At 40.9% G+C, this 17,099-nt stretch overlaps 1 protein-coding gene across 10 annotated transcripts in view; it reads right to left on the bottom strand.

Moving 5' to 3' along the window:
- Nucleotides 1–34: 34 nt before the first annotated feature.
- The window catches only part of LOC127952924 (trinucleotide repeat-containing gene 6C protein), a 58,448-nt gene continuing 41,383 nt past the window's right edge, over nucleotides 35–17,099 (bottom strand). For 7 of the 10 annotated variants that reach the window (XM_052551828.1, XM_052551836.1, XM_052551830.1 and 4 more), the window contains 17 exons: nucleotides 16,767–16,952; nucleotides 16,261–16,424; nucleotides 16,103–16,180; nucleotides 15,842–15,899; nucleotides 15,619–15,767; nucleotides 15,373–15,504; nucleotides 15,070–15,213; nucleotides 14,816–14,935; nucleotides 14,607–14,690; nucleotides 14,204–14,456; nucleotides 13,584–13,748; nucleotides 13,299–13,487; nucleotides 12,467–12,616; nucleotides 8,979–9,194; nucleotides 7,082–7,155; nucleotides 6,849–6,988; nucleotides 35–6,757 (listed from right to left, as the gene is read on the bottom strand). In XM_052551828.1, the coding sequence (XP_052407788.1) occupies nucleotides 6,379–6,757; nucleotides 6,849–6,988; nucleotides 7,082–7,155; nucleotides 8,979–9,194; nucleotides 12,467–12,616; nucleotides 13,299–13,487; nucleotides 13,584–13,748; nucleotides 14,204–14,456; nucleotides 14,607–14,690; nucleotides 14,816–14,935; nucleotides 15,070–15,213; nucleotides 15,373–15,504; nucleotides 15,619–15,767; nucleotides 15,842–15,899; nucleotides 16,103–16,180; nucleotides 16,261–16,424; nucleotides 16,767–16,952 (2,681 nt within the window). In that variant the 3' untranslated portion in view covers nucleotides 35–6,378. The remainder of the gene's footprint in view (nucleotides 6,758–6,848; nucleotides 6,989–7,081; nucleotides 7,156–8,978; nucleotides 9,195–12,466; nucleotides 12,617–13,298; nucleotides 13,488–13,583; nucleotides 13,749–14,203; nucleotides 14,457–14,606; nucleotides 14,691–14,815; nucleotides 14,936–15,069; nucleotides 15,214–15,372; nucleotides 15,505–15,618; nucleotides 15,768–15,841; nucleotides 15,900–16,102; nucleotides 16,181–16,260; nucleotides 16,425–16,766; nucleotides 16,953–17,099) is intronic. The other 3 variants (XM_052551831.1, XM_052551829.1, XM_052551834.1) reach the window with 1 other exon arrangement.

The raw sequence follows: 17,099 nt of genomic DNA, 5'->3' as shown, positions 1-17,099 counted from the left end.
TGTCTACTACTAAGAAATGACCAAACCAAATTCATTACAGCCAAGAACAAAAATGCAATTTATTAATTGTCTGAAAGAAGCTCCATAGTTCAAAACATTTTTTTTTTCGGTGCATGTCAACAATCACATTCTATGAGGAGAGAAAAAGAGAGAGAAAACCAAAACATTAAAAGCCACTGACTTCTTAAAATCTCAGTACAGACATATTCCTTAACATTTAAAATCAAAAGACGAAAGTATCAACCCAGTATCTCCATCCACACTCATCCCAGTAACACACACTCAGTCTCACACACACACACGCAGAACACAGACAACCTTGAAAGTCATGGGCTACAAAAAACCCCCACAGTGCTTCAGAATGAGACGTTCATTGGTTTAGGAATACACAGCCTGGCGATGTACTATATGTAAGAAACATGAAACATAAAAAATGGGACATAAAATGGGGTTGGTGGGGGAGGGAGACAAGAGCAAATGAGCGAGCACAATAAAAGACAGAAAGAACCCCTCTAATCCCAATGAGAGATGAGTCACAGGGGCTTTAAGAAGCCCACCCCCTTGTGCATAGATCATGATCCGTATAAACCAGACTTTTTTCTCTTTAAAATTGATCAATTTGATATAGAACCCCTGTCCACCCCCACCCCCCAACTCCTCTTTTCAATTTCTCATTATGTAATACCCGCCACAAGAGACAAAATGACAAAGAGGAAAGAAATAGTAATGCACAATGGTCCTGATTTCAACAGGAAGGGACCTCATGTTAAGAAAATACAATAAAGATTCAAACATACAGCATCTGTATGTTCTTTCACCGTCTTTTGAACAATCAAAATCATTGATCACTTTGTTTAAAATGTAAAGCAATTTCAGTATATAGATTCATATATATAAAGCACTCCATTTTTTAAGTTCATTAAGAGTTCATTATTTGGTAAATATGTAACTGCTACGGATTTAGAAACAAAGGTATTTTCTTCTTCTGAAATCCATAACCCTTCAGTGCTTATGTTTTTTTTTTTCTTCCGTTATCGTCTTTCTCTAAGAACGAACATTAAATGGCGTGGAGTTGGTACTCTGGAACCCTTGCCTTCCTGAGACATGATCCACTTTTTGTGTGTGCAAGATAGTGAACATTTATGTCTTCTTTTCTCTTTTTTTTTTCAACAAAGGAAATGTTTTTTTTTTTTGTTGTTTTTTTGCTTCGAAAAGAAAAATACAGGCTTTGATAATCTATGAAAGTAAACATAAATAAAAATAAAACAAAAACATGACAACACTGATCAATCCCAGAGTTCTGCAAGTAGCACAATAATCTTCATTCCATAAAGTGTTTTTGTTATTCATTCGATGGAAGTATATGTCCTTTAGGATTTTTCTCTTCTCATGACAATCCCATCGCAAAATTTCATTTCCTTGAACTTCAGAAAAACATGAAATGTGTGTAAACTGTTGGTGGCCTTGCACAAAGAAGATAGTGAACAAAAACTAGAACAGGTATGAACATAAAAAAAACAAACCCAAAAGGTAGGCACCTCTGAAATGAGTCTTGTAAGAAACTCTTCTCCAGATGTCTATCCGGCTCAACGTGGTGTAACGTGGGGAGTTACAAGTCCCTCTACATCGATCTATGGCCACAGTTCTTCTTCTTCGAGAAAAAAATCCCCACATCGTATATATACTTTTTTTTCTTTCATTGTATTTTGCATTTTTTTTTTTTTTTTTTTTATAATCTGAAAAACATAATGGTGCAATACTCAACATAATCCATTTCTTTATCATGGATTATTCCACAATAAAAGCCACTATAAGGTAGATAATCGTATTATAGATTAAAAAAAAAAAAAACACACACACACTTGTTATTTTTCTCAATAAGTCCTTGAGTAAACATTAACACATGAATTGTCACCTTGTCCCCTTAGTACTTTAATATCATGTTGTACGATTAGCTGAATGAGGGGAAGCAGACACTCAGTGCAACTCTAATAACAAAGCTAATAACAAATACCGTAACAATACACATACGAATATATTTTGACTAGCCAAAAAAAAAAAAAAAAAACTAAGATGCTTAAAATTAAACAAAGGCGCAAACAAACCCACAGTAATCACTAGCATACACTGGTTTGAACCCACTCACACAGGCAAATGAACGCATTCATCCGTCATACAGTACACGCAATCTTGTGCAAACACTCACAACCGATGTCACTTTGCATTTTTTTTTTTTTACTACTTTTTTTTTTTTCGTTCAGTTTGAACTGATGTTATCAAAAAGCTTGGAAGTGTATGAATGACAAAATTACAAAAAAAAAAAAAAAAAAAAAATAATTCACATTACATTATTGGCGCTTATTATGATTCAAGTATTTGTGTTTTTTTAATTTGTATAATTTTGATATGTTTATGCTTTTCATCATCTAGGTTAATTTATGGAGAGACGGAAACAGGGGGTTACTCGGGCCTGAAAACCAAAGTAAAGGTAAATAAACAAAAAAAAGAGAACCAGTTATATACATACACAGGATTTCAGATGTACATGTATATAAACCAGCATGTGCATATATTCTAGCCAGGACCCTAAGAATGAGGATTTGTGTTTCTTAGAGCTCATCTCCACCCAGGCCCTGTGATTTTTATCTAAACATAGTTGCATCTGAGCCGTGGAGCTAGAGTACATTAGTCCTATCAATAAGACCCAGTTTAAGCCCACAGTGGAGGACACAGTGGGCACTCGTTGGCTAGCTAGCTTGTCTGCCAGGCAATCCTCTGGATTTTAAACACGTTTTGGACGTTTGTTTTTCGTGGTCTTGAAAACAGCTTAGAGAAAGGCAGTTAAAAATATATATATATATTCAAAAACAGGCAATAGTGATTGTTTGCTAGTGTCACTCGAGTGTGGGGGGAAAAAAAGGGGGAAATAATTCTTCCAGAAAGGTATTTTCCCCTTTTAAGACTTGGTATCAGCTGGCATGTGCCCCAGGCCTCCTGATACAATAGGTCCACATGGACCTGGACCTGTTTAAAATAAAATAAAATAAAATAAAAAATAATCTGCACCGTTCCCCTAATATCGGGTCAGGACAGAATTTAATACCATCAATACAGCAACCCCAGAGTCATCTGTCCGCCACTTCAGGGCGTCAAAGGCTTGCAGAGAGAAGCACTTCAGTCAAGAGTGTACAGAATTAAAGTTTCCTTTTTCAACAATATTAATAACAATAATCAGACAAAAACCTTTTTTGGTTTAAAAAAAGAAAGAAAGAAAAGATGTACCCAAATGTGAACCATCTACAGTGCACCTAAACATTCTGGCTTCCCTGTTTAATTGTCAGCAGTCGTCCCAGACGTATATATTTGAGACCCGGGACAGGGTGCTACCCGTCTGTCTTGGTGCCAACCTGCATTCTACCTCTCCATCTCCAAGTGCTCCTTACACAACCAAACATCAAAACTAATTTCAAGAAAGTAGTAGTTCCACTCTGATAGACTTGTGTCTAGGTTAGGTCTACGATCGAGAAAAGGTACATTAGGAAAAAAAAACAAAAAAAAAAACAGAGGGACTTCCTACCAATCCTTCTCCGAGTCCACTCGCCAACCCATTTAGCATCTTTAAAGCCACATGGGATAATGCAATCGCGCCCTCCTCGTAACGATAAAACAGTTTGGGGTTCTCTGAGGCTGCCCTGAGACTGCATGTACATAATGTAAGAGATCATTCAGAGAGTAAACAGTGAGGGCCTGGTCATCGGGCCGGTTTCTTACTTTAGGCCACACTGTAAGGAAGCTGCCTTCTCACAATCACCTGGTGAGCTGAAGAGTGGGCTTGGAGAGAACTACAGATTGAAGGCCGTGAACTGCACCTCTCGGTCGGTCTTTGCATAGAAGTGGAGAACCGAGTCTCCGATATCATTTGCTTTTATTACTGTGAGAAGAGGCGACCAGGTAAAGTAGTGTACTCTGCCTGCCCTTTGTCGTAAGCACCAGTGTGAGTGTGTGGCCTGGCGGGGCGGTGACACCAGAGCGGAGGAACGTGCAGAGGAGAGGCAGAAGACAAACTGAGCACCATCGACCTACTCTTCCTTTCGCCACTACGTGCGCTCCGTCCTCAAAACAACCCTTTTCCGTCACTACGAGTGATTCTGGATCAATCGGCGCCGCCGTTTACGCTGAGGTGTGCCTCTTAATAAGAGTGTTTTTCTGCATATGCGCAGCAAGAGGGGCTGGTGAGAGCAGCTACCATAGAGACCACTGCATTGACACACACATAAACCCAAATATAGCGCAAAATAACCATATAACATCAACAACAGCAACGACGATAACAACAGCAATGTTGACCAAAAAAATAAAATTAAAAAAAAAAACAACACTGGCAATTCCAGAAGGGAAAACCCCAATCGATCGTAAAAAGTACATAAAACGAACCTGTCCACTTCCAGCTAAAGTGATCTTTGCATGAGAGGGAGAAAGAGAGTCTATGAGAGTGAAGTTGAGAGGAGGTCGAGTGCTGGCGCAGTAGTAGTACGTACTGATTGGCCAGGTCTGAAGGAGCCACTGCTCCGGGCCCCAGGCGGGTCCGTTCTGGCATCTGGTGCGCCGGCCTGGCACAGCGGGTCAAAAGTCAGAGTGTGGGCACCTGAGGCGCCACAGCAGATAGGCACTCAATGGCCACACTTATCATACAGGTACACGGGGCCGCCAGGGCAAGGGGCCCCGCCGGAATCCATTAGAAACATTACAACACGTCTAGCATCTCCAGACAAAAGGCTAATGATTTTGGAGTACTGTAACAGTGATATTTACTTTGATATATATCATCTTAAAGAAAAAACAAAAAAACACGTGAATGCTTCAGTCTTGTTGTGTTTTTTTTTTCCTCCTCATCAGGCATCCTTTCAATTTGCTACCATTTTCGAAATGTCTGACTTGAAAGTTGAAAAGACTGTGGAAAGACGAAGACGAAGGAGATAAGAAACGGCAAAATCCGTTCGGCGTAAGTTCGGTAGATTGCTTTTCATCGTTGCTTTTTGTCAGTTTCGCGTCCGTGTGTCATTTGTTGGCATTGAAGAGCATCGGCTCTTGCTAAGTGCTATATAGAAACCACGCCATCTTTGTTCCATACTTTTGTACCAAATACAACAACAATGAAAAAAAATGCACTTCTTCTACTGGTTACAAGAAACACCTCTTATTTGGTTTGAAGCCCCTGTTGCCCCTGTAGTCACACTTGTCCTTGAGTGTGTAGAGGAAGTGCTTGTGAATGTTTCATCACCATGGGCTTACACACTGAGAGAGTACTCTTCTGTTCAGTCCCACGCTCGGTGGACACGGCAGGAGACTTTGAGTCTTTGACGCCCCCCCCCCCCATTTCCCCAGGCGAGCTCCTACCATTTCACAAGCACTGCGTAAAGATGGACAGAAGAGTCTGTGGCATATATTGCACTTCAGACGAACAACAATGAGGGCTTATGTTTTAGTTTTAGTTTTTTTTTTTTTGAGGGAGAGACCGAGGTCGTTTAGGAAAATGAAAGAGAAAAAGTAGTCCATCTGAAAAAGTGTTTCCTGTACATTTTTTCGTAAGCAGTGGTTAATATATTCCTCAGCTGTCCATGTGTCCTCTCAGCTTAAGAATAAATGCCTCAAATGTGCAGAGGCATCAGATACCTGTTCGTCCTTTCGAGAGTTACGAGGACAGGTGGCAACCGAGGGTAACAAGGAAGGATGAATGCGCGTACGGCTGCGGCTGAGATCGACAGTCCTGGCTCAGAAATGAGAAAATGTGCAATTCTCAAGATGAGTTTCTTCAGACCTCAAATGGAGTGGGACTGATCAGCAGTTAAGGCTAAAGTTTAGTGCTGTTAATTAATCCAAACGATCCAAAGGACAACTGAGAAAAGCCATGGATCCAGTCTAAAAGAAAAGTCGGTTTGGAATGACGCACGTTTCTTCGGGGATAGGACGATATGCTGTGATTAGGCTGACAGGATGTGCTCGTGCCAGAGGAATTAAAAAAAAAAAAATGGCAGCTTGTCTTGTCGGTTTGTAGTAAAATACACTTTTACACTGGTTTCAGTTATTAGAGAAAAAGTCTTGGTAAAGGTTCACTTCTCTTTTAGTCCCAGTTCTTCATTAGAAGTCTATAGAATACTGTAACCCAAGCCTTATGATCAAAATAACACAGAGACGCAAAACAAAACAAACAAGTAGAGGAAGAAGGTCAGCAGCCTTTATGCAAGTGTGGCCTCAGCCTCCTGTCTCTTGGTTTTTCACAGTTCCACTGACGTTGATTATCGCCAAATGATTTGCTTGGTTTTTGCTCGTTAAGTTTCATATTTCGCTGCGGTTCGGGGGTTCGAGCACTTGGCGCTCTCACATGGACTCTCCGCTCAGCAGGTCTCCAGGAAGCAGCGTATTGATTGGGGTGGGGCTGCCCACCACTCGGCCATCCTCGGTGCTGGGCGGCCCCCACAGGCTGGAGTACTGCGGTACACCCCCCCACAGCAGCTCGTTGCTCGCCTTCCCGCCGGACCCCGTCCCGCCCGCTCCTCCTCCTCCGAGACCGCTGCTGTTCCAGTGGCCGATGGGATGTGTGGCCACCGTCCCTCCGCCCCCCAGCCGTGTTTGATTGGTGCCGGGGTTGGCCTGCCAGCTGGTGGTGGGTGTGAGGGACTGACCCTGTGCAAAGAAGCGGTTCACCTCCTCTTCTCCAGCAAACTCTGCCAGTATAGTGGTGTTTCCCAGAACACACCTGGAAAGCAGGTATTCAAAGAGAGAGAACTGTGACGATATAGCTGAGATTGGTTCTTTAAAAAGAAGGTATCGGTGAAACATTTACGTACATGTGTAGGGACTTTTGGGCTTTGGCAGCCTCCTCTTTAGAACTGTAGCGCACCACTGCGTTACCCTGCGTCAGGTTGAGATGGAATGTGATGAGCGGGCCGTGTTGCATGCACAGTGTCCGCAGTGTCGAACCATCAATCTAAACGTCACAGAAAACAAAGAGGGTCATATAACACTGCACATGATTAACCATGAAATTCAGTCAATGAACATAACAGTAGCACAATGATACCTGTGGTGTAAGGTTTCTCAGAACCAACCAGCTAGTGCTCCTGTTGGAGCTGTCTGTACTCCATGTGGTACCTACTTAGAGAGATAAAGAATTCTTTAATGATTCGATTAACTTTTATAACACAGTCCACTATTACAACATAGTCTACGTATTAAAGTACCATGTACACTATTGTTTAAAAAAAGAAAAGAATCCAGCAAGATTGCATGGATCTGATTAAAAGACATTAAAGACATTTGTAATGTTGCAAAATATTTACATTTAGTATAAGCATTAAAGTACATTGAGGAAAAAAAATAAATTAATAGTTTTATTGGTAACATTATATTTTAAGGTGACCTTGTTACACATTACATGTACTTACTATCATAATAACAATAAATCATGCATAATTACATGCACTTGCCTATGCCAAATCCTAACCATAAGCATTGAGTAAGTTCATTTAGTTAATTAGCATCCCTCAGTACTTAAATGTACAGTTACACTGTAACAAGGAGTTCAAGTTTGTTTATTTCTAGAGCACATTTACTTCCGACCAAAGTGCTGTACAGTAATCACGACAAAATACATACTAACCAGCAACGTCACTATCAACAATCCAATATAGTGCATTAAAAGTTAAGTTCAAGTAAATACACATTAAAAGTAATCACGACAAAATACATAATGTACCAGCAACGTCACTATCAACAACCAATTAAAGTGCATTAAAAGATAAGTTCAAGTAAACTACACATTAAAAGCCACTCCAAACAAATATGTTTTTAGCGCTGTTTTAAACTGATAAAGTGGAAGCCATTTTAAGATGAATAGGAAGATTATTCCATAAAGTGGGGCCCACCACTTCAAAAGCTCTATTTCCCCTCTTTTTCAAGCGGGTTCTAGAAATACAAAGGAGGGATTTGTTTCCTGATCTCAGTTCTCGCTTTGAAGTATACGGGTGGAGTAAATCCGATAAATACGAAGGTGCAAGATTATTTAAGGATTTGTAGACTAATAGTAAAATGTTATAGTCGATTCTATATTGGACAGGTAGCCAGTGAAGGGATCTCAAAAGAGGTGTCACATGATCAAATTTTTTGCCACCTTTCAAAAAACGTGCTATTGCATTCTGAACAACTTGTAATCTTGAGATTTGATTCTTGGAGATCCCATAATAAAGAGAGTTGCAATAATCTAGCCTGGATGTTATAAAGGCTTATTTTTAAAGTTTTTTTAAATTTTAAAGGACACCTTAAAAATAAAGTATAACCCTTTTATTGAGCAAGACTGCATGACATATGATATAAAGTGACAGTAAATACATTTATAATGTCTTAAGGAGCATAAAAAACATTGTTTCTTATGTGGAAGGTCACCTCTTTAAACATGAGTTTTTATTAAAATGCCCTCTATTTATTTAGACGAAATAGCATTGCCTTCAATATCAACCTAAACCTGAACAGCTTATCAGTATTAACCAGAACTGTACTTCTGGTTCATTCGTTTATAGATCCTTCACTAAGAATGTATAAAAAAAAAAAAAAAAAAAAAAAAAAAGTATATTTCAACATTATTCAAAATTAAAATCTGGTAAACAACTGCGCTACAGTTAAATGTCATGAAAGTGTTATCAAGCAACAGCACGGGTATGTTGAATAACACGCAACATATGCGAGACCACAAACCAGCACGCTCGCTACGCTGCCAGAGCCCATGCATACGAATGCGCCAACCGTTCCAATCCTTACCTCACCTGACCCCCACATTTTGACTAGCGTTTACACCCACATCAAAGAGTCAACTGACAATTCAACTGCCGCTTCGAAACGCCCACACCTGTACCTAAGAATAGCAACACAAACACACACATCCGCCTGGGATTAAACTGCACCTTTTACACACACACACAAACCTGCAGAGTAGGAGCTGCTCCAGCCAGCTACCAGGCCCAGGGTGTTTCCGCCCCACGTGGAAGAGGGCTTGGTGTTGGTCAGGCCTGGAGGTGGCCGTGTGGGAGCCGTCGTGTTTCGGGGTCCTTGGGGGACTTTCCAAAGCTCGTGAGAGAGAGAAGCCTGGGTGTGCGAGATGGGCCCCGAAGACCAAGTGGACTTCATGTCAGACAGCTTTCCTGTAGAACAGAGATATAAATGTGTGAAAAAGGGGTAGAGGAGGAAACACTGAAAAATATGCCAACTGACATCTTTTGTCCTCTTTCTAATTCTGTGCGCCCCAGAATTAGACAAACGAGTGGTGAAAGGTGTTCTCACTGCAGTCACAGTCACATACAGGAAAGAGAGGGTCTAGGGCCATGTTTATGTCTCACAAATAAAAGAAAGCCTTCTCACCACTTCCACCTCACAAAAGTCACAGATAGCCGGTGACCATGCTGCACAAAGGGACAGTGTGTGACTAACACCACTGAGGGGATGTACAGATGAACGTAGGTGGGACAGAGCTCTCTACGGTGGACAGGGTCATGTTTGGTCCTGTTTACACCTGGTATTAACATGCGCTTTTTGTTGATGAACAACGCTAAGTACAAGTGTAAATGGGGTGTAAAACGGCTTGCGCTTGTCCACTTTCCACCACATCCAGTGGTGGTCGAAAACTTCGCATTTGATCGGATTGCTGTTGTAGTGTTGTATTGCTGAATGCATTCGAGCAGCTGCTAAAAGCCGCCTACTAACCAAACACAATCATTGTGGGACGTGTTGCTGGGAAGCACGCTTGTCAAATGAGATTTAACTATAACAAACTATACTATAACATTTATTTCGAAGCACTAGAGATACACAATAGATCCTCGTGGTTGGACATCCAGTGAGGCCAGGTGCCGCAGCTCAGTCTGGGCTGAAGAAGTGGTACAAAGAAAATTTGGCGACTCATATCGTAACCATGCAGTTTTTGAGATGATTACAAAAAAAAAAAAAAAATAGTCAGAAAGCAGTTATAACTGATCATGGTAGCGGTGTCAGTGAAAAATAAAGTACTTAAAGCACGCTTACAGGAAGGCAAAAGACACCAAGGCAATTAACGATGAGATGTTGATCGGGATGCAGGAGAGACAGCATGCCCTCGAGGAAAACCTGCAGTCCATCACATCACTGGTCTCAGCACCTTAACCCTGGTACCCATCCCACCCTAGCACCCAACATATACAAGAGAACCGGCTCACACCACTTCAGACATGCCCCGCTGCAGCACAGCTGTTTTCGGATCTCCTCAACCGGACAACAGATAAAACCAAGAAGAAAAGAAAAGCACTACTTAAGACACAAAATATTTTTGTTTTGCTAAACGTGTGCAGTGATAAATATGGGCTGATTTTTACTTTATTTTAAAAAAATTTCTATACATATTTGTGATTTATTTGTTTGCTTACATTGTGCACTGATACAGATATATTGATTTTCATATCTTAACTTCTAAATTCTTAATATGTCGTCATTCTATACTGTTTTATATATAAAAAAAGTGATCTTCAATGATGATAGTGAATCTTAAAAGTGATAATCAGTTAAATCAGTTAAAAGGGATCTGTTAAAGTCACCTGTCTGTAGCTTTCTAGTAACCCTTCAGACCTAGTTAGCTTGTTCAGGTGTGTTTGATTAGGGTTGAAGCTGAACTCTGCAGGACTGTGGTTCTCCAGGACCGACATTCGCCACCACTGATACGGACCCTTGCATGGTGTAAATTACACATTAAAAGCACTGCATAGCCAGAACATGCACATTAAGTGAATCATACCTCTCATATCGATATGACAATATAAATAAGATTTTGACAAACAAGATGTTTCAAACAAGTACAATAGACATAAATAAATGGGGGTCTTGAAAATCTAATGAAACAGACCCTTTTATGCAACTTTTTTGTCATGGGTAACATAACACAAGACAAAAAGTAAAAAAAAAAAAAAAAATCTTATTTAACTGTAGTGTTCAAAAAACTCAGTATTTACAACTCAGTCTGGAGAAATAACGTGAAAGTGCCTGTCTAACATGCAATTGATGTTCTGCTCTCTCATGTGGCATTGGAAAGTCATGCGCATTCCGTTCAACAGTCTCCTCCACATCCTGCATCCAAGCATCCAAAAAATCGTCTCCCCTTCAGCTGCCCAAACGCACATTCCACAGTCATGCGTGCATTGTTTATTGTGATCGACGACAGCCTGTAATATGATGAAATAGCTCCCTGTTTCTGTTAGCATCTTCAAAAGGAGATGTGATAGGTATACAAGATCCATCAATTACTCCTGCACACTGAGGAAAACCCCACCTGTCCTTAAAGCCTTCAACGATTGCCTGAAGCTTCTCTCCTTTATGCAAATTAATAAACTATCTTTGCATTTTGCGTGTAGCTACACACACCTCCCAGACAATGTGGTGCAAAGTGGCTTTGCCCAAGCCAAACAACTCGGCCAAAGTTTGGAAATATATGCAAGTTGAAAGATACCACAGAGTAACTGCAATCTTCAGCTCTTTAAAAACAGTTTGACGTAAATGACTTTGTCTTCAGTACAATAGCGGCTGCAATTTCTCACACAGAACATTAAATGTGTGTCATCCTGACTTCCGGTGCAAGTCCACGTCATTCGGCGAGGTCTTGTGGCTAACATTGTAGAAACAAAGCAGAGCAGCTGCTCTCCTCGTCTTTTTCTATCGCCTTATTTTGGGGGGATAAAACAGTTGTGTGAGCTTTTTTCATCCGCTGGATTGAAATGAATGAAAAAGCCAATACATAAACACGCACAGCACGTTTTGGAGCATCTTCATTTGATAAGACATACAGCTGGACTGGCATTTAACCCTCCCACTGTAGTTCCGACGAAAGCAGAGGGACCTGCCCATAGACCCTCCCCTCGATTGAATCAGGACAGAAGTGATCAAAAGCTGACAAAAAAGATGCATTTAAACGCCAGGTGTAAATGGTAATGTGTCTCTTTTGTCCACTTTGTCGATGAAAAAGCATGTTAATACCAGGTGTATACAGGGCCTTTGAGTTGGATGCACTAGATATACAGGAATGCGACCACCGTTTGGGGTCCCATGCTAGGTTGAACATAAGTATTAAGTGTAATGAGCAGGACTGAGGGCAGGAAGGGGTTTCTGGGAGTTGTACCTGTGCTGTCTGCCTCGGGGGAGGACAGACTGAAAGAGCTAGTGACTGGCCAATCCCCAGAGGGAGGCAGAGCCTCACCCTGTGAGGAAGTTGGGGTGGAACCTACGATGTGTCCCGAACAAAGCAGGCAAGAATTCAAAGTGGAAATCAGAAAAATAACGTACATAGAAAATCCCCCCAAAAAAAGAAACCGAAAGAAAAAAAAAAAAACCTACGGCATTCTTAGTGGTTGTATTATGTGAAAAACATTTGAGGGGAGAAAGAGATCTGTCCTCTTACCTCCACTCCTGTCTCTCAGCAGGTAGCGGTTCACATCCTGAATGTTGGTATTGATGGTGGGCCCACTGGGAACACTCCCTGGGGTCACATTGGGGTCAGTTTCAGGGTCAATATTCTGCAGTCCTTTCCAGGGCACTCCTGGACAAAACTCTGGGGGATTTCATACAAATCAGATCATTTTCAGACATTGTCTGATACACACATTAAAAATGTGAGATTGTGTTTGCGTTTTAACATTTATTCAATCTAGGGACTGACTTCATCGGCTGAAACGGTTTGCCCTAAAAAAAAATATTATTATTATAAAAGTAAAAATTTTAATAATTTAACAACATATTTGTATGTTCACAGTTCTCTGATGTCGGCTAATGATCATATGACATGCAGGTAAACTAATAAAATATTTGAACTTTTTTTTCCTTTTGATTGTTTTTATATTATTAAATTTGTAAAAATGAATATTAATTTTGATATTTGTATTATTTGAAAATGTTTTTGAATGCTGCAAAACCACAGTTTTGGAAACCTTGAACCAAATTCATTTATTAAAAAGAAATATATAAAATAACAGAAAAATATAAAATATTGGATTATTTTAACATTATTATATTTCACAAAGAAAATATTATTTTGTCAAACAGTGGATTACTTCCATATATAATGTGGTGAACATTAAAGTGCAGATGCTACTTGGTTTGATGTTGTTTTAATCTACTACAGTGACATTCCGTTGTTTTATAAGTGTAAATATTTTTTATATATATTTTAAATCTGCTTAAAGCTTTCAAAAGCCTACTAGTCCAAAGAGATTTTAGAGATGTCAGTTAGTCACCTGGAGGCCAGGTGACATTGGTCCCATTGGAGATCTTGTCATTGGTGTTCTTCCCCGGACCCCAGCTATCATGAGGTGCCAGGGGGCTGGCAGGAGACTCGGAGCTGCCAATCAGATTGTAGGGACTGTAGGAGTCATCCAGTGGGGGCTTACTTGGGGGACCCAGACTAGGGCCTGCAGAGATGGCACCTGTATAATATTGTTGAGATGGAAAATCATCATTATCAGGCCTGATATTAACTACTATGCCACATGTTCCCTGATGACTATAAAAGTGATGTGTACCATGCTTGCTAAAGTTGGCCTCCATTGGAGAGGAGTTGCCAGAGAGGTTCTCCATGGAGTTTGGGTGTGTCCACTGTGACAGGCGTGACTGAGGCTGAGGAGAGTCCTTCATGGACAGGCCACCCACCTCCATGCAGTTTACATTCATGTTAGGGTTCAATCCGGCTACAGAGAAGCACATTTGCAAGAATCAGTGGGGTTGAGAAAACAACTTGACTTTTTGAATTATTTGTTTAAATTAGGTTTATTTTTAAGACCTATTTTCCCATAAAACATATGGTTTGATTTGTGAACCAGTTTGACAGACTTATTGGAAAGTATACATATACATATATATATATATATATATATATATATATATATATATATATATATATATATATATACTTGTTTGATTTATATAACATTTGCTCACAAACCAATTCTTTTACATCAGTATCTAGCTGATGATACATTTTAGAGCCAACTTGAAAAAATGTATTCACTATAGTTATGTGCATATGCATGTGCAAGACTTTAAAAATACTGTGGCAATTCCAGGTTTACTAGGACTGTGGGAACACTGTATAGAAGAATATTTGGATCTTCACTAGTCGAAGCAGAAAGTGTTGGTAACTCACAAATAGGGTAGGGTGAGGAGTAGTTTGGAGAAGACTGCGGCTCTTTGGTCTGAAGGTCGGAAACAGAGAGGCTGGACGCTTGATGATGGGCTGGAAATGAGTCCAGAGCTGATTTGCCTGCGCTGGGATGCAGGCCCGGGTGTGAGGCGGGTGGCTGCTGCTGCTGCTGTTGGTGTTTCATCAGCAGAGCCTGAGCCAGCTGCCGCTGGTGCTGCTGGATCTGTTGCTGCATGTTATTGATTGTACGTGCAACCTGTGAGAAGACATGCTTGTGAGCATAGAACACCTTTTTAGTAGCGTGATATTAGAACTTAAAAGCAAACACACAAACAAATCAGTATTGAGAATTGTGAGATTTTAATGGCATAAGGGTGAGCCTAAGCTGTGGGAAGGAACTGCTCACTTGCTGCTCTTGCTGTCGGATGGGGCCAGAAACACTGCGCTGTGCCTGCAACATCTGCTGCTGAATTTGTAAACGCTGGTACGCCTGCAAGATCCGAGTGACAAGTTGTCATTACGATGAAAAATTTGAAATGAAATTTATGCTCTCTGACAAATAAAACACATTCTTTAATAACAGATCAAATAAGATCTCAAAAGACTGGCACTTACCAGTTGCAGCTGATAAAGTTGGTTCAACAGGGTCATATGCTGAGGGTTTATTGGTGAGGTTAAAAGTGCAGGGTTGAGACCAATGTTTTTTGCTGCAAACTGTAAAAGCTGTGCTTGAACCTGTCAGTAGATAAAATGGTCAGATTTCATCACTCACACATATACTCTGAAGTGGTGAAAAACTGTGTGTCACCAGATGCAGTCAGTGTCACAATAAGTCGCTAGACCACAAACCGCTGCGTCTGTTTGCGCACCTGAGGGCTGAAAAACTGAGGCACTTGAGCGCGTAGACTAGGCTGGGACGAGTTGAGAGGTGGCACTGACGGCTGGGGAGGGGGCTGCTGCTGCAGGGCCCGGGCTTGTGCTGCTCCGCTACTACCAAACACTCCACTCTGCATCTGCACAAACACACACAAAACAACTCATTCAGAATTGGACTTTCAAATCTGTCATCCCCTCATACTGCCAGTTTAACAGTCAAGATATCAGACAGCCAGGTGGTTGAAGATTAACTCAATGCTGAAATACAAAATACACGTAGATCCCCATAGACCCACCTGTCTGTTGTTCAAGTTTTGCATCGCAACTCCTAGGCTCTGGCCAGGGAGTGCAGCACTACCCAATGGGAGCTTCAGGCTCGGAGAAGGCATAAACGGTGAGGTTTGGGCATCATCTGCTAGCCCAGCATCCTAAGGAGCAGATAAGTGAATTAACAAATGAGACAAACAAAATCCAGCACAATGTGAAATCTTCTAGATGCAATAACTAAAATGTACTGACTTGTAATTGTGAGAAGCACATACCTTGTCCAAGTAGGGGGGACGATCTGAGGAGGATTCTTTGGAGATGACTGAAGGCCTGCAGCCCATTGGTTTATTGACTAGGCCGTTGTTGTAGTCAGAGATTCCCATCCCCCGTTTATCAAGTTCGGTCTTCTTCTCCAATAGGGCAGCTGCAACACGAATAATATTTGAATATTATATTCTAGCAAAGAAGCTCTGAAAGAACTGAAGGTATAACACCTACTCATGGCCTGATCCAAGTTCATGTTGTTGCTCTTGAGAGCTTCTTCTGCAGGGTCTCTCTGCAAAGACAAACAAAAACACACAGTAACCACAATTTGTATTAATCCTTATTACAAAGATTGATTTTAATAATTGAATTCATTTGAGCAATTGGATAATGGATAATGAACAATCAGGCAGTCAGTATCGTAAAACTAACCCCAGGGACGAGTCAAATATACAGAGGAAGAAATGCTCTTTTATAAAGATCAGCAGTACTCACAGGGAAGCCCATGTCAGTCAGCTGCTTAATAAGACGATTCATTATCCAAGTATCATCCGGTTTGTTTGGGACTTTTCCCTTTAGAGAAAAACACAGACAGGTGAGCTGCTGCATGACACCTACATTAAACTTAAGTAGTTTCTTTTTCCTTTTTTAACCTTTGGTGGGCCCTTTTTGGGTGGGTTGCCCCAGGAGTTGCAGGAGGAGTTGCTCTCTTGAGATGCAGTGCTGTTCCACATGTCACCCTCATCCTGCTCCCACTGCCCTGCAGACAGGCCCATGTCCTCTCCACCACCCCAGCCATCTTGCATAGATTTGGGGGCTGTATAACCAAAAAAAATAACACATTATTAAACGTGTCCATAGTAGAAGCACAGATAAACATTTGCAATTTGTTATGTTCACAAACAACAGAAATAACTAATTTGTTCTTACTGAGATACCAAAACGCATAATCCTGTATAACCCTGTAGTGCATTATTTACAACAACAGGGGGCTCTGTTGTTACACATTTCAAAGCTCTGATATGGACCATCATTGATTTCCAACACAATTCTACTGCAGCCGAAAAGCTGCATTTGATTTTTTTTTTATTCACAAAATCATGCAACTAAAAATATTTTTACTGAAATTAATAAATAAATGTACATTCATAAAACTAACCAGGTTTGCAGGGGGCAGATCCAGGAGGTCCGTTGCCTCGACCATAGACCTCAGGACCATTATCACCCCAGCCACCTTGGGGTTTACCCCATGCTGAAGTGCCATTGTCCACACTTGCTGCAGGGGTGGCTGGCTCTCCCCATGAGGGCTCAGGTTTTGGATGGACATTTGTCGTCTCGCCCCATCCTGCAAAGGAATACAGCAAAAATCAGGACAAGTGAGCCTTTAGTTTTTACTGCATCATACGCCATATACTACCCTTGAGGCTGGCAACATGTAGTATATACAGTCTGGTCTTAAAGTTTATTTTCTATTTTGAGTTTTCCCCTCTAC

Source organism: Carassius gibelio, chromosome B3, assembly GCF_023724105.1.
Source record: "Carassius gibelio isolate Cgi1373 ecotype wild population from Czech Republic chromosome B3, carGib1.2-hapl.c, whole genome shotgun sequence".
NCBI lineage: Eukaryota > Metazoa > Chordata > Actinopteri > Cypriniformes > Cyprinidae > Carassius > Carassius gibelio.
This window is presented reverse-complemented; position numbering and strand designations above follow the sequence as displayed.